Genomic DNA, 22540 nt, shown 5'->3' with positions numbered 1-22540 from the left:
TAATGTATTGTCAAATACGGTTTTCATCTTTCCCTTAAAGCACTGCAAGACATATATATTCATGTACCTATATTGGATTACTTGCTGTTCAGGGTAAGGAGGTGAGGGAAAGAAGGGAGAAAAATATGGAACACAAAGTTTTTTGCAAGGGAGAATATTGAAAACTAACTTTGCACTAACTAAAAAGCTATTATAAAAAAAGTAAAGCAATGCAAAGATAAATTGTTAAGGTCTAATGATATTAAAAAAAATCTAAGTACCCTGCACATTATACCCTTTAATGACTGTTAAGACCGAGTATAAAATGCTTTCCTAAAATCCTAAGACAAAAATATTATTTTAAGGACATTAAAAATTGCAATCCTCAAATTCAACAGGTAGGAAAAGATGTTAGATAAAGCAACTACAAAAGCAAACTCAGTTTTTAATGTATGCTATATTAAGTCATACCACAGACTATTATTATTCCCTGGTGATAAAGAGTATGCATTTTTTTTTGAAGTGGAAGCAAAACACTTCTAAACTTTCTATTGTCAATGAAGCACTCAGCTCTTTGACACATAACACTATAAACTGGGATTGTGACTGGTTTTGTATTTATCACTTAATTTTCCTAAGTCTATTTCCTTAACTATAAAATCAGGGAAACTGGATTTTCTTCTAGCTCCAGTTCTACAATCCTATTAAGTATTAGGAATCAGATGTCTAATTGTGATTTTCTATGATAACTGTTGGCAAGGTATCTCCGACAAACAAACAAACAAACAAACAAAAAACCAAAGGGCAAATATCCCAATTTGCCATGTATTTGTATTTTTCTATTTTTCAAAGCATCAAGTATAAATAGAGTAATCATTCATCAAATACTGATCCAAATTGTCCAAAAAATAGGAAGCTGTATTTAAGAATTCTCATTTAGAGTACTATATGTGGGTTTTAGAGGACAATTAGCTTTTTTTCTCCCATATTATACCATATTATAGAATACTACATTCATACCAATTTGGGGGATTTTTAAAAATTTTCTACATTTAGATAATAATCATAAGCAACATTTACTCATTCTCTGCAATAAACTATTTTCAATTACTTTATTCTTATAAAATCTTTAGTTCATAATGTATGGAGTAAGATATGGTGAAGAATTTACAGATTGAGCACATATTGATCAGAGACTGCTAGCTAACGTAAATCAGACCTATAGGCCCCAGTCACATGAAGGCCTAGGCTGCATTCCATTGTCCAAAGAAGAGATTGGGAACATATACATGGCTGAAGAGGCTGTAAATCACTTTGCCGGCTGCATTCCACTGATCAAATAGGGCGGGGTGCAGATTTGTATGACCAATCACAACTTATGGAGGGTGAGATTTTGGAGGTTCTTTGTCTGAAATGTATAAAAGTTGTGAACATTTTCAAGGAAGTGTCCTCTCCTGCTGTGAATTTGGCTCAAAGACCAGGATGGGGTCGTCTGCTCGAGATTCTAATAAATAATTCTGCTTTTCTATGAGTGATCTCTGAGTAGTCATTTTTGGATAGGATTTTCTATCCCTCACAGTTTGGGGGCTCGGTCCAGAATGAGTCTTTGGGGGAGATTGTTAAGGGCCCTTTAAATGGGTGGCACCACAGCATAACAGGAGATTGAGTGGCCCGGAAGTAATCTCTGTGGATATTAGGACTGCCCTGTGGGTGGGATCTTGGCCATATTGAGATAGCTTCGTAATGGGTGACGACTCTCTCGCTTATTAGCTGTGTGTGTGACCTCACAGGCCCTTTATAAGCCCACTGCAGTCAGCAGTCGCTCTCTTTAACCTGGCTCCCCAGCCTGGGGTAGCCAAGCCAAGTGGATGGAGGGCCAAGAGGTAAGGAGTTTGGTAGTGAACATGTGGGTCTTCTGACCAGGTGCTCATTAGGGAACCAACAAGTCAGGGCATTATGTGAGTAGGTATAATAAAGGCTTTTAAGATTACACGTGGCTATTCTTGAGTGCACTACCAGTTATTAAACTATAGACTCAAGAAATCATGGCCAGAGACCTCTGAAGGCCTCAAAGGTGGTGAGCCGGGTAGAGTTGACACTGCAAAGGTCAGTGGTCAAAGGTACTCTGTTGGGCCTAGGACAGACTAGTAATTGTAACTGCCAGGAGGGCATGTTACAAATGGTGCCTGAACATGGACGCATCAGGAATTATCAGGTTCTGAAAATATTTAATATTCAGAATTAAGACTCTGAAAGATCCGGTAGAAACGCCACTTAGGAGGAAAGGCAGAGAGGCAATATGGATCCAGGTAACTCTGGGATCAGGCTCAACGATACAGCTGAACATAATGCTTATATAAATAGGTTAAAGAGCCAGATGGAAGATCTTTTAACAAAGATCACCACTGAAGACAGCAGGAAGCTTGTAATCAAGCTCCGAGAAGGATATCCCCACACCCAGTAAATATAGCTCGGGCAGGGAGCAACCTAGAGCTAATGTGTTTGTATGACAGTATAGAGTATAAAATGCGACAACTAGAAGTTGAGTTAAAAATAGAACGACAATTAAAAAAGAGTTGCTGGAATTGCAGGTTAAACTACAGATTGAGATAGAGAAAGAAGAAAAAGCTAAGTTACTACACAAATCAGTGGCTGAAGCTAAGGAGGGAAATAAACGAACCACATGGACTTCAGTTGGAGAAATTCTTCTTAGCGTTTTTGTTGGTTTACCTCCTGCATTATTGTTTTAAGGAATTTATCTATTACTCTTCCATTGAGAATAGGTTTAGTTCTTTTTATGTGCAAAGCTCAGGTTGGATTTTAAATCAGCCTTTGGGGAATTTTCCAATTCCTCTTCCCTCAGCCTCACCTTTGTGGGCCCAGGGAGAAGGGGGAGGAGGAAAAGGAAGGGCAATAATATCATCAGCACTGCCCATTAATCCATTTAAAACTCCTGTGTCTTCATTTCAAAAGACTGAAGTAGGCTTTATGGCCCAAGGCAAAAAGGAATTGTGGTGTATTGACTATAATCAGAAAAATTTTTTTAAATACAGTTTGGTTAATTTCTAAGAAACCTTACAGGGATAAGACCTTGCAGTTAGAGAGAGTAGAGTTTTATACTTGTAAAACTGCTAGGATTGTCTTTGGAGAGTTGGAACTCCTCTTTTCTTACCTCGTGGATTTTTCACTTCCACAGGTGGGCTTGATTTCCCAACCCCCCACGAGTAATTATAAAACAGTATTTATGTTTAGAATGGTTTGGAAAATTGCTGTTTTAATCACTAAAATAAATAGACAGTGTGTGATCTTTGACCCAGGAGGAAAAGTAATATCAGATTTATTGATTCACACTCCTGAAGTACAATTCGGTATCAGAAACTCAAACTTTGATTTTTAGGCAAAAGAATTCAGGGATATAGCCGAGTGTTCTTTTTTCATTAACTGTATGAGTGGCAGACCACTGAAAAGGTATCAGTTCTTTTAAGAACTTCGAGAGTGAGTGAGAAAGCACTCAGATAAATATACCCTACATGTCCATTTTCAGAGTGGACCTTCAAATCATTTTTACAATCAGGCTGTTAGAGTCTTATATTTGCAAATTGTGATAACTAAAGAGGAAGTTAGAGCATGGCAGAAGGCTACACAGCTTATCTTTCTTTCACTCTCCTATACTCCCTATAGGACAAAACCCTTATGGTTTGAAATTTAATGTTTTAAGACCAATGGACATTATGGCTTCATTCCAATCTGGAGAAGCAGCTAGACATGTGATCAACCATTTTTCCATTGTAGAAATTTCACATGCATTTAAGACAGTTTATGGATTGGTTTACAAATATTTTGCCTTTAGGTGTTTTTGCATTGAGTTTGACTTTGCCCATTCCATTGGCATTTCTTATAATCCTACTAGTAAAGTCATTACTGCACAGACTATATCCCCAAGATCTTCTCTTCTAAACAAGAGAAGGGAATTTTGGGATATGCACAAGATGTGGCAATACATATATGTGATTGCTTGCAATTTTTAAATTTTGATTTTACATTTTTAAACACTTTTGATTTTACATTACTATTTTGATTTTATATTTTTAAGTTATTTTGGTTTTACATTTTTAATCTATTTCAGTTTTACACTTTTAAATTATTTTGGTTTTACATTTTTAAATTCTTTGCCTTTTACCTTAGCAATGCACTTCGGGCATACACAGAAAGTGCAGCTAAGTGACAGACTGACTAACTTTTGTCTAACTTTTGTTAATCTTTTTGACAACAACTTTGTTTCCACTGTGATGTGGAAAGGCCTGGATGGCATTTGGAAAGGCCCAAGTTGGGCCCTGGGTACATTCTTTCCTAGGTGCAGATCCAGCAGCAGAGTTCATCCCCACCAGAGACATTTGTGACCTGGGGATCCAAGAGAAGGACCAGACAACAGCCCAGAGGGACCAGCCAGATGTCAGCAGCCCTCCAGACGCTGATGGCAGCAATGTCTCTCCTGACTGTGACACCAGAGACAGCAGACAGTTCCAGTGTAGCAGCTGAAATGGACTGTTTTGGGTGATAAGCAATATAAAGACTGTAAATGGACAATGGGCCTGCTTTTTCCTCCCATGGCTACTTGCCATATGGTGGCCTGGGAAGAGGCTTTGCCCTATGCTTTCTGTTGGACTATGCTTTTAAATTAGTGGGTGAGAAACCAACACACCCACCTGCCATTGTTATTGAGACAATGTTACTGGGCATGACTTTGCTTATGTGCACCCATGAAACTAGAATGGCTCTAGGATTGTGAAAAGTGCAATAGAGAATTGTGAGAAACTAGAATTGGTCTAGAATTGTGATAAATGTAACTAGAATTGTGACAACCTACCTCACTGATATTTGTTAACTAGAATTGTGATATTTTACCTTGTTGACTTCTCACCTCTGTGTTGACATCCTACCTCATTGGCATCCAACCTCTTTGGCTTATTATCTCCTTGAATATGACTTTAATGAATGGGTTGAACACTTGGGCCACTGTTGAGCCTAGTTCTCATTGTCATACTTCTGTTTACTGATCTGCTGCTTTGTACCTCCTTGGGCATAACACTCTGTCATCTCATGGATCAAGTGAACTATAGCTAGTGCTAAAAGTTTAGCTTGATGAGATGTGCAGTTCCCGCAAAACAAGAGAAGGGAATTGTAGGGGCCCTTTAAATGGGTGGCACCACAGCATAACAGGAGATTGAGTGGCCCGGAAGTAATCTCTGTGGATATTAGGACTGCCCTGTGGGTGGGATCTTGGCCATATTGAGATAGCTTCGTAATGGGTGACGACTCTCTCGCTTATTAGCTGTGTGTGTGACCTCACAGGCCCTTTATAAGCCCACTGCAGTCAGCAGTCGCTCTCTTTAACCTGGCTCCCCAGCCTGGGGTAGCCAAGCCAAGTGGATGGAGAGCCAAGAGGTAAGGAGTTTGGTAGTGAACATGTGGGTCTTCTGACCAGGTGCTCATTAGGGAACCAACAAGTCAGGGCATTATGTGAGTAGGTATAATAAAGGCTTTTAAGATTACACGTGGCTATTCTTGAGTGCACTACCAGTTATTAAACTATAGATTCGAGAAATCATGGCCAGAGACCTCTGAAGGCCTCAAAGGTGGTGAGCTGGGTAGAGTTGACACTGCAAAGGTCAGTGGTCAAAGGTACTCTGTTGGGCCTAGGACAGACTAGTAATTGTAACTGCCAGGAGGGCATGTTACAGGAGATAGCTGCACATCCCAAACAGGGATAGGTGCATCCACGGCTAGTTTTTTTTCCGTGGTCTCTGGCTCTGAGTGTGTAGCCTCCCTCCCTCTCTGACAAAAGACCTGAGGCAGAGATACTCATTGAAAAGCAGAATTGAAGACAAAAAGGCGAAATAAGAGTCCTGACGGACTGGCAAGCAGTCTGAAAAAGGAAGCACTGTTCTCTTGAGATGAGCTTGGATCTGTTGGCTGGGTCGAGGGAGACCTGAGGGATTAGCCCTTTGGTGGACTGCTATGGATCCCAATAAAAGGACTTTCTAAGAAAGGCTCTTAGGCTCTTTCTCTCTCCAGTGACTGCAGGCGTGAGGGTAACGAAGGACCTCTGCTGACAATTTGTTTTGAGACCAAGTTGTAAAAATGGAATAGAAGCAGTCCAAAGAATTTGTCAGGACGGTAGCTAGGTATAAAAAGAAATGTAAAAGATGAAAATAAGAGCTCTACTGTGTCTGTATGTATGTCTGCTTTGTATTGTTTTTGTCCTGTGTTAAAAGAGTTGGTAAGTTTGTAAGAGATAAGAGTTCAGCCTCTGTGTTACACGCTTGGAAGGATATCAGGCTGAATTGTTGTGAGTTGGGATTCAGTCAAAGTGGTGGTTCTTTCAGAGTAGCTCAGAATGTATTGGTCTTAAATCATGGAATACCTAGGCATTCTCTGTGACAGCAGAGAGATGCACTAAATAGGCTTGGAAGTTTGAGAAACTCCGTTTGGATTCTGGGAGGGAAGAATGTTCAAGGTAAACATTCTCTCCAGGGGCAGGGGTCCTGAGAAAAGCCCCTAGTCTATTTTGCTGATTTAAAAGCTCTGTTAAGTTGTAAGAACAATAATTAAGAAATTTGGGAATAGGTTATTTTAATGGTACTTAGTATAAAACTTGCTTGTGATTTTAAACTTTTTAACCTGATGTGCTAATTTGTAAATAAGGAAAAACTGGGCTGGAGAGTTTTCAGAGCCTGCTAGAGTAAAGAGCAATAAAATTCAAGCTTAAGATGGCCACAGCAATAAAAAGCTAATTGCCCTGAGAAGAGATATGGCAGAAAAGGGAAGAAAAGGGAAGAAAAGGGAAGAAAAGAAAGGAAAGAAAGGAAAGAAAGGAAAGAAAGGAAAGAAAGAAAGAGAAAGAAAGAAAACTTTTAAAAGCAGCTGTATTAGTTTGATTCAGTATGTTACCTTCTGAAACTTCTTGGGTAATTTGTTAAAATTGTTAAGTTATGTTTTATGAAGTTATCTAGATATACACTGTATTGTGAATCTTAAAAGTTCTGAAGGGAACTGGAGAGGAGAATGCAGGAGATTTATGAAGGATTGATTTATAGGAGTAAATTGGAAACCTGAATGATATCAAGAAGGAATCAGTTGGAAAAGGAAAGGAAATTAACTGATTGCCTAAATCTTGAGAAGAATTCCGGTGTAGGAAATTGAGTGGGGGGAAGGGCAGCAGTGGAAAGGGGCCTTTGTTCCTGTTTCCGCCAAACTGCTGAAGTTGAGTGGGGGGAAAGCAGGCTAATCATTTAAAGGGACAGGCTGCTCTCACAAGATGTTAATTGACTGAATGTTTGTTTCTTTGAAACATAATGGTTTTCTTGTTTAAACAACATGATCAGAAATGTGATCTATAGTTTGAGTTATTTTAAAAAATTTAAATGATGTTTTTAAGAACTTTTCAGGTTCTTTTATGTGAAAATAGGAAGTTTTAATTAACTATATTGATGCCAATTATTTAAAGGGACTCCAAGCATAATAGTTTTTGCCCTTGTCCTTTTGAAAATGTTTTTGTTATGGCAATATGTAGTTTGGAATTTTTCTGTGTATTGGGTATTTTAAAAGCAAAATGATTGGTATAATGTTGAACTTATGAAACATCTACTTGGGTATGTAAGAATTGTGTGAACATTCTGGGGATAAATTTCTTACTGTTAAAAGTCTTACAATATGTAGATGATCCTCTTGTGGCAGGGAGGAAAAAGAGTGACCTTGCCCAAGTTACTATCAGTCTGTTAAGTTATCTAGGGGCACAGGGATTAAGAGTTTCCCAAGACAAATGGCAATTTGTGAAATGTGAGGAAAAATATTTAGGCTATTTTATAAGCTTAAAGAAAAAGAAATTAGACCCTGTACGGGTGGAGGGGATTGTTTCAAATTACTAAGCCTAGGACGAAAAAGTCTCCAGAGATTTCTAGGATTGGTGGGGTATTGTAGAACCTGGATTGATGAATATGCATTATTAACTAAGCCTCTATATTCTTACTTGTTGGAAGAGAAGCCTGATATAGTGCAATGGGATTCAAAAGGAGAATAAAGTTTTGAAAGTCTCAGCCCCTGTATTACTTTTACCATCCTTAGAAAAGGCTTTTCATGTATATGTAAATACAGTAAACGGGGTGGCTTTAGGAGTATTAGCACAATTAAGGGGAGGGCAGCCACAGCACTTTTGGAAGAAAATCGGAAATTAATCTTTGGAGGTAGTTTAATAGTGAGTGTCCTGCACCAGGTTTGATCAATTCTGAATCAAAGGGCCAGGAGGTGGCTAACTGATTCAAGGATTTTAAAATATGAAGCAATTATATTAGAAAGAGGTAATTTGGTACTCTCACCAGACCATAACTTTAATCCAGCCATGTTCTTATCAGAACATGTGTCCCTTGAACATGATTGTCCAAATGTGATTGATTACCAAACTAAGATTAGGAAAGATTTGTAGGAGTTCCCTTTGTTGAAAAGCACTGAATGGTTCATAGATGGTTCCTCACAAATAGTTAATGGGAAAAGCAAAAATGGATATGCTATTTGTTAATGGGGAAGATTTGGTTCTGGTTCAAGCTGGATCCTTGCCAAAAGAGTGGTCAGCTCAAAATTTGTGAATTATATGCATTAAATCAAGCCCTTAAAATTGCTTGAAGGAGAGAATGGAACCGTATATATGGATTCAAAATATGCTTGGGGAATTGTTCATATATTTGGGAAAATATGGGAGGAAAGAGGAATGGTAAATAGCAAAGGAAAGGGATTGGTACACAGGGCATTGGTCACTGAAATTTTGACTTTTTTTTTTTTTTTTTTTTTTTTTTTTTAAGGCTGGGGTTAAGTGACTTTCCCAGGGTCACACAGCTAGGAAGTGTTAAGTGTCTGAAACCAGATCCGAACTTGGGTCCTCCTGAATTCAGAGCTGGTGCTTTATCCACTGTGCCACCTAGCTGCCCCAATTTTGACTAACCTTATGTTAGTTACCTAAGAACGTTGCAGTGATTCATGTGCAGGGATAAGGAGATAAGGAGAAACGGCTTTGCAGATGAGGCGGTAAAACGGTCTGGAGAAGAAGAATCTAAGTATGGAGGAGATGATGGTGCTAATTTTGGCATTTCTGCCTCCAATGCCTCCACCTTCCCTTACCCCAGAAGAGAAGCAGGAAACCCAAAGCCTTGGCGCTCAGGAGGATAAAGAGGGCAAGAAGTACTGACCACAGCAGATATGAGACATGTTCTCCAACATTTATATCAGGGCAGTCATTGGGGTGTCCAAGGCCTGTGTGGTGCTAAGTTTGTGGCACTGGCTTGTACACAATAGCAGGCAACTGGTCAGCGGGTGTCCTGTATCAGAAAATGAATAGGGTGGCCCAATGACAAGTCCAAAAAGGAGGAAGGCTCCTGGTATCAGGCCTTTCCAAAGCATACGGGTGGACTTTACCAAACTCAAATATCTGCTGGTCGTAATGGACCATCTGACCTTATGGATGGAGGCCTTTCCCCTTGCCTGGGCAACTGCCTCAGCAATTGTAAAAGTACTCCTTGAGCATATCATTCTGGAGTATGGGATTGTGGAGCAGATAGATTTGGGCCAAGGCACCCGTTTCATGGCTACGATCCTCCAATCTGTGGCCCAAGCTCTAGAAATATCATGGGACTTATATACCCCAGGACATCTGCCCTCATCAGGTAAAGTGGAAAGGATGGGTAAGGAAATTAAACAGCAACTGACTAAATTGGAGTTAGAGACACAATTGCCCTGGACCAAGTGCCTTCCCCTTACCTTATTAAGAATTAGAACAAAACCCCAAAGGGATGTGGAATCATCACCTTATGAATTATTGTATGGTCATCCTTATCTAAAAGGAATTCAAAATTCCTCTTTGGATCCAATGTTTGAGACCAAGGATTTGTTTTTAAGAAAATGTCATGTCTAGAAGGGAAGTAACAAATTGGGAAAATATTTTTAAAAACAAAGGTTCTGACAAAGGTCTCATTTCCAAAATATATAGAGAACTGACCATAATTTATAAGAAAACCGAACCATTCTCCAATTGATAAATGGTCAAAGGATATGAACAGACAATTCTCAGAGGAAGAAATTGAAACTATATCCACTCACATGAAAGAGTGTTCCAAATCACTACTGATCAGAGAAATGCAAATTAAGACCACTCTGAGATACCACTACACACCTGTCAGATTGGCTAAGATGACAGGAACAAATAATGACAAATGTTGGAGGGGATGTGGGGAAATTGGACGACACTGATACATTGCTGGTGGAGTTGTGAAAGAATCCAGCCATTCTGGAGAGCAATCTGGAATTATGCCCAAAAAGTTATCAAACTGTGCATACCCTTTGACCCAACAGCGCTACTACTGGGATTATATCCCAAAGAAATACTAAAGAGCGGAAAGAGACATATATGTGCCAAAATGTTTGTAGCAGCTCTTTTTGTTGTAGCTAGAAACTGGAAGATGAATGGATGTCCATCAGTTGGAGAATGGTTGGGTAAATTGTGGTATATGAAGGTTATGGAATATTATTGCTCTGTAAGAAATGACCAGCAGGAGGAATACAGAGAGGCCTGGAGAGACTTAGGTCAACTGATGCTGAGTGAAATGAGCAGAACCAGAAGATCACTGTATACTTCAACAACAATACTGTATGAGGATGTATTCTGATGGAAGTGGAAATCTTCAACATAAAGAAGATCCAACTCACTTCCAGTTGATCAATGATGGACAGAAATAACTATACCCAGAGAAGGAACACTGGGAAGCGAATGTAAATTGTTAGCACTAATATCTGTCTGCCCAGGTTGCATGTACCTTCGGATTCTAATGTTTATTGTGCAACAAGAAAATGATATTCACACACATGTATTGTACCTAGACTATATTGTAACACATGTAAAATGTATGGTATTGCCTGTCGTCGGGGGGAGGGAATAGAGGGAGGGGGGGCAATTTGGAAAAATGAATACAAGGGATAATATTATAAAATATATATATAATAATAAAAAAAAAAAAGAATAGTCACATAAAAAAAAAAAAAAAAAAAAAAAAAAAAAAAAAAAGAAAATGTCATGTCTTTATTGCAACATCTGAAAACTTTACACCTAAAAGGGCTTATTGCTCAGACTCCTCCCTTAGGATTCACAGTGCATAAGTTCTAACTTGGAGACGGGGTCCTGATTTGGACATGGAAGGAGGACAAGCTGACCCTGAGCTGGAAAGGACCGTTACAGATCCTGTTGACTATAGATACGGCAATATGTACCAAAAAGAAAGGTTGGACACATCACACTCGAGTCAAAGGTCCCATGGATGAGCCAAAGAAGTGGGCAGTAGAGACTGATCCAGGAACATTCAAAGTGTGGCTGAAATTACAGGAAACTTAGCAAAGACTGATGAATTGTGCATGTAAAATCTTTTTGACTTGTCTCATTTGGGGAACTCTTTTGGAACTTTTCTTGTTTGTACTAGATATTACAATTTATTGAACTGTATTGTTAGGAATTATGGGTATTATAATAATAATAATTATAATGGGTAATATAATAATAAGGAGTAAGGAGAATGGAGTGTGAACCGAACCCAAAGGGTTGGAGACTGTGCCTTGTATATGCATGTATGATTTTATGTGAGTACACCCTTTGTACTGGTACCTCGAGAGCAGTGGGGTATGAAAATGCCTTTCAAACCCTGATCCAAATAATAGTCACTAGCTTTAAATTGACTAACTGTTGGATATGTGGGAGACCTGATCAACTTATACTGTGGCCCTGGGTTCCTGTTCCTGTCTCTGGCCTGGAGCTTGAGCAACAGGTCAGTAATACACAATGGAACAAGTTTCTAGTCAGCAGAAGAAAAGCATCACTGGACCCTGACCAGTACAGTTTTAGGGAGATATTGCCTACATCAGACTGGTACAGGGCCATGGATGGGAGAAAGTGAATGTATATGGACATTTACTTACAGGTCAGAGAAGGGAGCTATTATAGACTACAGTAGGTATGTGAATAGATGGAATCAAACCAGTATAACTTGTTATGATGGATCAGTAATTCACTGTATCCCATGTAAAGGGCTGTGCGAGGAAAATGCCACCTGCCTGTTTAATCCCTGATCGAGAGGGACCCCAGATATGGACATGTATAACCTTGAATAGCATAGCATCAGATTCAACTTACACTTCAATGGAATGGAAGTGGGAGAATAGAGAAGGCACTGTTAGGAAAATGTTTAATTTAATTTAATTTCTAACTGGGGAAAATGGTTGCATCTGCCAATGGATAGTTGAAAGTCATCTTTGGAGATGTAATTCTAATACGGGGGGTGGGGGGGGGAAGGGGGTCCCTTAGGTCCCTGGGATGTGAGGTATTTTCCATCTTCATGTGGACCCTTCATATTTTAGTATGAAAATAATCCTGCCCTGAAGGGGCATTATTGGATCTGTGGTCAGACAGTTTATACCCATTTACCCAAAAATGGGACTGAGGTTTGTGATATAGGTATAATAAGACCTAAATTTTTCTCTCATCAAGCGTTGGCAGGTAATTGGAGATACAGTTATACAAAGATTGGAAAGGGAAACACTAAGTGTGGACCACTCCCTTACTTGCATTGATTCTTCTTTGATGCAAACAAATGATGCCAAAAAGTGGGGAGTTGCCTGACCTTCAGAGAGAATTATAAAAGAATATGGACTGGCAACATGGGCCCAGGATGGTAGTTGGAGGGTTATCGAACACTGATATATGTGTTAAATCAGTTGATTAAGCTACAGGCAGTCCTTGAGGTAATAATTAACCAAACTGCTCAGGCCCTTGATCTATTAGTCAATCAGGCCACTCAGACAAGGGAAGCTATTTTATAACATAGATTAATTTTAGATTATCTGTTAGCAGAGGAAGAAGGACTCTGTGAGAAACAAAACCTCTCCACCTGTTGTATGCAAAGGGACAAGCTGTAAAAGAAATTACAAAAGGCATTCGCAGGATAGTTCGTGTACCTGTACAAGTTTGGATATCTCCCTTCACAAATAGCTGATGTAAGTTAGTTTGATGGTAGCTGATGGAAACAACTTTTATGGTATAGACTAATTGCTATCAGTGGTATTATATTGTTATCATTATGTTTACCCTGTATGATTACACTAATAACCCAAAATAGTCCAACAATCCCTTTCAAAATTATTGCATCCAGAGAATGCTGTTAAAATGTTGATTCTCCAGAAAAGAGGCTGGAGGGTGTTGGAAGGAGATAATTCGATAGTGAAGTTGATAAACAATGTGTAAGCTTGTTAACTGATTTTGAGCAATGTGTAAGTTCTTCATAGAGAATGTGATAAAAATCACTTACATATTAGGAGTGGGGAGCTGTGTGGAGTAAGATATGGTGAAGAACTAAGAGATTAAGGACATATTCATCAGAGACTGCTAGCTAAGGTAAACCAGACCTATAGGCCCCAGTCACATGAAGGCCTAGGCTGCATTCCATTATCCAAAGAAGAGATTGGGAACATATACATGGCTGAAGAGGCTGTAAATCACTTTGCCGGCTGCATTCCACTGACCAAATAGGGCAGGGTGCAGACTTATATGACCAATCACCACCTACGGAGGGTGGGATTTAGGAGGTTCTTTGCCTGAAATGTATAAAAGTTGTGAACATTTTCAAGGGAGTGGCTCTCTCCTGCTGTGAATTTGGCTCACAGACCAGGATGGGGTCTGCTTCTCGAGATTCTAATAAATAATTCTGCTTTTCTATGAGTGATCTCTGAGTAGTCATTTTTGGATAGGATTTTCTATGCCTCACAATAAAAAAGAAGTAATGAAAATCTTATCATAGATTATTTCATGTATACTCTTGCTAAATACCCAAAAGCCAGATACTGAATTAGCAGAGGTTATAAAGTAATTTGTACGTGCATAGAATGCTTTTACATACCACATCTCCAAATGGAACCAAAGATGGTATTTCTTGTGCTAAATCCAAATCTTTAGTCTCACTTCCTTTAAGAGTTTTTCTCAGCATCTATAAAATGTAAATGAATTCTTAATTGCTTCAAATTTTAAAAAGATGAAAATAAAACAAGTTAACTACTATTTTGTATTGTATATGGAAGCCTTTGTGATGATTACAGTAGATAAATTCTATGCTGACTTGATGCCTAAGTTTATTGATTCACAATGGCTCACATTATAGTGAAAAATATCAAAATGGGTATTTCACAAAGAACTACTGATGAAAGCAGTGGTATGAGCAATTAAATATTTATTTTAGAGCAGAATTTAATGTAAAAATAATCCTTCCCCCACAAAAGTTTTACTCCAATGCTTCATCTCAGCAAGGTGGTATCTTTGAGTTCCAAAGACTTATGCCAATGCATCATGAATTCTGGAAGATTCTACTAAGAAAGGCTTTTAAAAAAAAATGGTTTATTGATTAGCTAAACTAAGCACAGAGAGGATCGTTGCTAAAGTCAGGAGGATACAGCAACTCATGGAACAAACAAAATCCCAAATCCCAAATGGACTTGAGTCTTAGTTTGATCCTGTTCTGCTACCTCAATGCCAGGGGATGGTTGGCAGCAAAAGGGATAAAAGATGCAAAAAAATTTAAGTCTTTAGACAATCAATACACATAAATTGCTACTGCAAACTCTAAATGTAAACTCTAAAATTAAAGAATCAACATATACTGAGAAAGAAACCTGAAACCTATCAGCATTGACATTGTTAAAACTTGTAGACAAGAATATCACAGAATCTGAAAGCAGAAATTCTTGATACAGGAAACATGGTAGAATACATAGAATTCTGGGATTGGAATCAAGAAAAATGTGGGTTCAAATCTTGCCTCCAATACTTACTAGCCACGTGAACCTGAGTAAATAACTTAATATCTCTAAATGTGTCAAACACTTCCCTAGAATTTACGTACAAAGCCACTGAAGAGTTGTTATCTGTAATAGTGGAGAAAGATTTCTATATGGTAAATTCCTCAGCGTAATGAAAACATAGACTCTTTGCAGGTAACAGTTGATATCATTGTGAGACCCAACAGCATAAAAACATCAATTTTATGGAATATTTAAGTGAAATGGACCTAATAAACATTTAAGTCCAAAAGACAAAAAATAGGGAAATGTAAAGACATTGTCATTATTGCCATTTCTTTAAAGAGTTAAACAATACTAAAAGAGGAAGCCAAAATACCTCATTTAGCAGACCCACTGCCTCATTCAAAAATAAAAAATTAACAGCCAAGGACATCACAGATTTTGAGTCCTAAATCTATTGCAAAATATTGAGGTGGGGGATATAAGATTATGAGCCTTATTGCATCATAAAACAGTGTGAAGTTCTTGAGAGGAAGGAATGAACTTGTTTGACCAAGAGTTTCACGAAATTATTTTTCTTGTTGCTTTGGGCAAACACAGAAAATCATCCATTTAGCTATAATTTCCTTTCTTTAAAAAGTTTAATCTTCCATCTACTCAATTTAATGAAATTCATTCCATAAAATGTCAAATTTCAATTCACTCTATGTTTCTATCTTTGTCCATTTATTCCCTTTTTTTTCCTGTCATTTTAATTACTATGAACTGTTCTAATTGTTCTGTATCTTTCAGAAATTCTGCATTATTTCATAAAGATCATTTTATATTTCATGAAATGGATAAAGGTCCATTTTAATTATACTATAATACTTCATTATAAATACCACATTAAACTATTTCCTTCTTGTTGAGTATTTTATTTACTTTGTTGTAATTAGATAGAATACTGCTATGAGCATTTTAAAAGAAACAAATATTTTTTATTATAATTTTTGATGGATAACAGAAAATGATAAATTTTCATTTCAAAACAATAAATTTAATAAATACTACACATTACATTCAGAACTGTCCATCTTTGCTTCTCTGTGGGTTTTTATTCTCTCCTGTGCACTTTTTAATTTTTTCCCTTTTCCTCCCCTCCTCAAGCAAGCAACAATTAAGTGAGGATGTATCATCCATACACACACACACACACACACACACACACACACACATATATACACAAATACATTCATGTATAGGAAAGGACATACTTGTTTGTCCTCATTTCTCTGAAATTGGATAACATCATCCTTCTTAGGTCCAAGCCTTTCCATATTTTTCTAAAAGCACCAACTCATTGCCTACACCATAGAAATATTCCAACCTTATACTGGTTGTTTTATATAGTCCAAAATAATATCAATATGACTGACATACAATGTAATTTCCCTATTTTTCTTTTGATTGAATCTATTTTAACTTTGAGATTGATGATTACTCCCCCTACTTTTTTCTTAAAAAATTTTTTTACTCCTGATCTATTAGTGTTTATGTATATTTCTTTTCCTATCTCTATTGGCTCTTAACCTCCCCTTCCCCCACAAGGATCCTTATCCTCTCCCCAAATCGTTCCCTCTTTATTTCATTCCCATTAATCTATATGCTATATCCTATTCCCATCAATTATGAACCCTTCTATACTTTCCACCCTATTTCCTCTCCTCCTATTTCTTATTAGGTTTAGGAAACTTTTATACCTTTCTAAATATAAATTGTTCCCTCTTTTAATTCCTTGGTGATGTGAGGATTTCGGAATTACCAACCTTTCTTCCCCATCTAATTCTTGTGTCAGTTCTTTTCTTACACCTAATTGCTGGTTTTATATTTTTTTTGCTTTTTAGAATTGATGCTGTTTGAGTGGTCTCAATTACTGGTGATCTAGAGGTTAGTGGCGATGAGAGTTGTTAAGAATCCCTTTTAAATAGGCTGCAGGTTTAGAGTGAAAGAATTCACTCATTCCCGAATTATCAATGCAAAATGAAAGTTTATTGTTGGATAGAAATCAGTTTACCAAGAGACTGACTTCCATAGTGGCAGATCTATCGGAAAATGTAGTTTGGGTACTGAGAATGCTTTCTTAGTGGGCAGAAAAGGATCCTGGCAAATTGCTTGATCTTGGTGGAGGGAAGCTGTTATATTGGGTATCTCAGGCGGGGCTGGGACAGCTCGAGCAGATCACACCAGGTCTGGGCTGGGACAGCCTAGGTCTCCTATTGGAATTAACATTTCAAAGGAGTGCTTTTTGACTAGGATTTCTAATTGAATCAAAGGCTCTGGCATCCTCGAAAGATCTGGGGACGATATGCCTTCCCCAAGAGGGGCTGAAAATCTGAAAAGGACCACAGATCAAAAGGAAATAGTTTCTTAAAGGGACACACCCTGCTTCAGAATCACATCATATACTCAGCTCTACCCAATTCTTTCTTTCAAAACTACCCACTTGCTAATGTCAATTTTAGACATATGGTACACATATAAAGCATAAACAGTTTGTTTCTTAGTAAGTCTTTTGACTTTAATCTTTGACAGTTACCTGATATTTCTCTTGGATTTTATATATAAAACTTTCTATTAATTTCAGGTCTTTTTGCAACAAAATCCTTAAATTCCTACAATCCAAAAAATGTTTCTTTTTCCCCATTCAGGATTGTGTTTAACTTAGCTATGTGATATTTTCAGTAGCAAGCCTCATTCTTTTGCTCTTTGCTATGTAGCTGCTGCTAAACCTTGTTTGTTCTAATTGTGACTACATAGTATTTGAATTGTTTTTTTCTTTCTTGTTGCTCATAATAGTTTTTCCTTAATCTGGGAGTTTCAGAATTTAGCTTTAATGCTCCTGTAGGATTTCCTCCTAGGATCTCTTTTAGGTGATAATCAGTGGGTTTTTTTCTATTTTTCCCTTGTTCTAACACTTTGGGATAACTTTAATTATTTCTTGTATTTTATCAAAAAAATTTTTGGTTGTGGGTTTCAAGTAGTCTATTATATAGTTTTTGAAGAAGGGGCCCCAAAACTCTAAAACTCTTTGAAGGAGAAAATCTTCAACTCTGCCTCAGGTAGGGACCCTGCCCAAAGGAAACAAGATAAACAGCTACATTCTGTTATCTAGGTGGAGTTGGTTCACTCCAGAGCAAAAGAATTCCAACCCTATTAATTAAAGAAACTAATTCTATTCAAATTCCAGCTCTAGCTGAAACCATTTATAGATAGAGCCAACTTGGGACTCCACCTACTAGTCCCCTTCAGCTTGTAGCCAAAGTTCCTATTATAAAAGAGCCAATCTAAAAATCCTTTCTTTGCAGAGCTTCTAAACATGCTATGCTCTGCCAAGGAGGCCTCTGCCCACTGGAAAAATTCTTTTCCAGTGCTATCCTCTCTATTCTCACCTCTTTCCCTAATGAGACTTTATGCCTCTCTGATAGGATTTCTAACCTTACTTCCCAATCCCTACAATAAACCTCTTTTATCAATCTAGGTTTTCCAGTTTGTAAATTCCTTTACAGAGAATCCCTATGTCTACAGAAGGGGGTTCCCCCAAACTCCCTACTCATGCATTGAATCCCAAGGGAGTGCAAGGGAGCCAAACCTCTCCATTTGGTTCCTTGAACCCCAAACCTGCCACTAAATCTTATCATTTAACTCTCTGACCACCAGAAACCCTAATCTCATTTTGGTTCCCTAAATCTAGACCTTATCATTTGGTTCCCTATGAAAGGGAACCCCAAAACCTAAACCTCATTATATTTTTGGTTCCCAAACTGAGAGCCAAAAAACTAGACTTCACCTCATCATTTTCTTTTTTTTGTTGTTCTATTTTCCAGATCATTTTTTAAAATGAGATGTTTCACATGGTCTTCTATTTCTCCATTCTTTTTAATTTATTATTTCTTAGTCCCTTATAACTTTGCTGGCTTCCCCCTTGCCCAATTCTAATTTTCTTTTTCTTTTCTTTTTTAGTACTTAATTATCTTTATGAAGTAAACAAAATTAATTTCAAAAGATTCAACATCTGTCATTAAGAGTCTACTATATGTTAGCTGCTGTGCTAAAAGACACTAGGGATACTAAAGGCAAAGGCAGTTCCTGCCCTGGAATTGAGGGGAGGGGAAAAGAAAATGACATGCAAACAAGCTAAAAACAGGATAAATTGGAGATAAGAGTGAAGGCATTAGAAAGGAAATTTGGAAAGACTTCTTGTAGAAGGTAGGAGTTTAAATGGGACATGAAGGAAGGCAGGAGAGTGAGTGATCTAAGGCAAGAGGAAAATCCCAGGCATGTAATTCAGCCTGTAAAAATGCTAGGAGTCTAGAGATGAGGAATGTCTTGTTCAAGAGACTACATGGAAACCAGAAAAGAGGTGCTGATCAGAAGTCGTAGTTAGAACGTACAAGACATAAGGATTTTCTTCCTTAACACCTAAACAAAACACAAGTTGAGAAAATTCATTTTCCCTCTTTGAAAAGGTAGAGGGCTGTGGTTTGCAAAGATGAATATATTCAGACATCCTGTATATAAAAGGCAGCACAGTGGTGCACTGGGCAGAACACTGCACCCTTGTGTACATTTGGAAGAAGAGTCATACATTGTGGGCTTAAGGATTTTTGTTCTGTCATGTTCTTCTGAGAGACTTATACTCCTTGGATTGTTCCTAAACGTTCTGTCTTCCAGATCATTATGTTTTGTTAGGATAGTGAGCATATTTTAGTGTTGCTGGGTTTTTTGGTTTTCTTTTAGATTTTCCTCATTTCTGTATATTGTTTTATTTTTGTTTCTTCGGTGAGAGTTGCCATTTAAGATTCCAGTAGTTGGGCTTATATCTCAAAGAGATCGTAAAGGAGGGAAAGGGACCCACACGGGCAAAAATGTTTGTGGCAACTTTCTTTGTAGTGGCCAGAAACTGGAAACTGAGTGGATGCCCATCAATTGGAGAATGGCTAAGTTATGGTATATGAATATTATGGAATATTATTGTTCTGCAAGAAACAATCCAGGATGATTTCAGAAAGGCCTAGACAGACTTACATGAATTTTTGCTGAGCGAAATGAGCAGGGGCAGATTATATACTTCAACAATAGTACTATGTGATGATCAATTCTGATGGACATGGCCCTCTTCAACAATGAGAATGAACCAAATCAGTTCCAATTGTTTAAATGAAGAGAGCCATCTACATCTAAACCATGGGAACTGAGTGTGTACCACAATGTAACATTTTCATTCTTTCGTTGTTATTTGCTTGCATTTTGCTTTCTTTCTTAGGTTTTTCTTTCCTTTTTGATTTGATTTTTCTTGTGCAGCAAAATAACTGTATGAATATATTATACATATATATGTATATATATGTATACACACATATATTATATATTTTAACATATTTAACATGTATTGAACTATCTGCTATCTAGGGTAAGGGGTGGGGGAATGGAGAGGAAAATTTGGAAAAGGTTTTGCAAGGGTCAATGTTGAAAAATTACTCATGCATATGTTTTGTAAATTTCTTTAATTAAAAGGAAAAAAAAAAGATTCCAGTAGTTTCATTCTGTTCATTACCTTAATCGCACAGGTCATAAATTCTGTTCTCATAATTTTCATTCACTTTTGAAATACTAGGGAGCAGTGTATTGTGGTTGCCTGTTCACTTCACATTTCACAGGGTCCTCTATCTCATCAAGTGTTAGATTGTTTTTGTTTTGCAGTATTTATTCATAGATGACTGAACTGGTTTATTAGATATGGAATCCATATTTCCATGTTTTTTGTGTGTTTTCCATATTGATTTAGCTGCTTGTTTCTAGGTCTTTGAGTTTTCATTTTCCTGAGATTTTTGATAATTTCAGAATTTTTCCCTTATTTATCTCTTGTTTATATTCTGATTATTCCCTTTGATGGTGGTTTTCTTGAATATGGATCTCAAAGCATCTCAGCTTCCCCCCTGCTGGGTGGTTCATGCTTCCACATCTTGGGTTACTGCCCAAAGTAACTCTTGAGTAAACAGAACTGGTCTGGGTTGGATGCTGAGTTCCTCAGGCTTAGTGGAGTACTGCATGACATCCACATCCATAGATAGTGTCTTGTCCCAGAGTTAATTTTCTTCCAATTCTCTGACCTGGCAGTGGCAGTTCAGAGCTTTGCAACACTGCTGCTTTGGGCTTATTTCCATAGATTAGGTTTCTAAACTCTGGAAGAAGGAATGAGTGAGATGTGATATTAAGCTCTATTTTAAGCACATTTAAAATATGTCATACTCTTTTTCTCTGTTCTTCAGTTTTCCTGCAGAGATCTCTTTCAGCATATACCACTGTTTGTCTAAGTACTGGTTGTCTTTCACAGTGCCCAGCAAACTTCTGTTCCTGAAAGGCTTCCACAGTATTGGCTGTCTATTGCAGCAGCCTGAGGAAAATTTCCAAAGTCTGGACCTACGCTATCCATGGCACTTTGGTTTGCTTGTTATTTGTGAATACCGAATTAGCACCCTGGATGCCTTGGAATCAACCGGAGTCAGGATAAGCAAAAGTCCTTGGTCTTTATGGGTAGAAGTGAATTGGATGGACGTGCAGGGATCTCCACAACCTCTTCTCTTCGTCTACCATCAAGGTGACTCTGGCTTGTCTTACTCCACCCCAATTCTAATTTTCAGACAGTCATTTTCTTCCTTAAGATTTTGGATCTCCTTTTCTAGTTGGCTGACTTTCTTTACATCAATGTTTTTCTTGTTATTTATCTTTTAGTTTTTCCTCAATTTTTCTCATTTTCTAAACTTTTTTTTTAAAAATTCTGCTATGAATTCTTTTTGGGCAGGTGACAATTGGACATTACTCTTAATTTCAGTAGCAGCCTCTGAAGATGGATCCTGATCTTCCTTATTCAAATAGTAATTTTCTATGGGTTCTTTCTTCTCTGCATTTTGTAGCATGTTGTTAATATAATTACCTCTAGTCCTATGGTATGGGAAATGGTACCTCTGGTCACAGGTACTCCTTCCATTCTCCCCTCTGGCCAGAACACAAACCCAACAATTCCATTCTCTTTCATCTTCCAAGTGCCCACAACCAATAGGATTCCTGTCCCCAGCCAGCCACATGTGCTGGTTTCTTCTCTACTACCTAAGGCTGAAACTCAGTAGCACATTCCTTATCAGCAGGGGTTCCCTCAATTTTCCCACCTCAGAGAACTGACTCTTCACACTGTCCAGGGGGTGAAAATTCCTGTGGCTGGGGCTGAGGTTACCTCACAAGCCATCTAGTCCCAGGCCTCACTACTTGCTGGTTTAATGGAACTAGTCTGGAAGGGTTTCTACTTCCCAGGTGCCAAATCTCTGTCCTGGTATCTTTCTTCAATATCTTCTCTGATTGTCCCAGGACCACCACAGTTCTGCCACTATGCTTATTTGTTTTTAATCACTCTCCGTTCACCCTGAGGTACAATTTTGTTGGGGGAGAGGGATAGTCTGAAGAGCTTTAATTAACTTTTCTGACTTACTCCACCATCTTCCCAGAATTGTGCTTTCAAAGCTCATTCTCAGCAACGAAAAGTTCTGATCAAAGAACCTTTTCTACAGGACAAGTTTTCTCTTAAAAAGATTGAACAAGTATGAAATTATACCAGCAATAAAGGAGCATATCTCTCCATAACTAGCAC

At 37.9% G+C, this 22540-nt stretch overlaps 1 protein-coding gene across 5 annotated transcripts in view; it reads right to left on the bottom strand.

Moving 5' to 3' along the window:
* Window positions 1-22540, bottom strand: part of C2CD6 (C2 calcium dependent domain containing 6) — a 118738-nt gene that overhangs the window by 86220 nt on the left and 9978 nt on the right. For 3 of the 5 annotated variants that reach the window (XM_074299028.1, XM_074299029.1, XM_074299032.1), the window contains exon 2: window positions 13962-14048. The exons of the other annotated variants lie outside the window; for them this stretch is intronic. In XM_074299028.1, the coding sequence (XP_074155129.1) occupies window positions 13962-14048 (87 nt within the window). The remainder of the gene's footprint in view (window positions 1-13961; window positions 14049-22540) is intronic. 5 annotated transcript variants of the gene reach the window in all.

This window comes from Sminthopsis crassicaudata, chromosome 3 (genome assembly GCF_048593235.1).
Source record: "Sminthopsis crassicaudata isolate SCR6 chromosome 3, ASM4859323v1, whole genome shotgun sequence".
Taxonomy (NCBI): Eukaryota; Metazoa; Chordata; class Mammalia; order Dasyuromorphia; family Dasyuridae; genus Sminthopsis; species Sminthopsis crassicaudata.
This window is presented reverse-complemented; position numbering and strand designations above follow the sequence as displayed.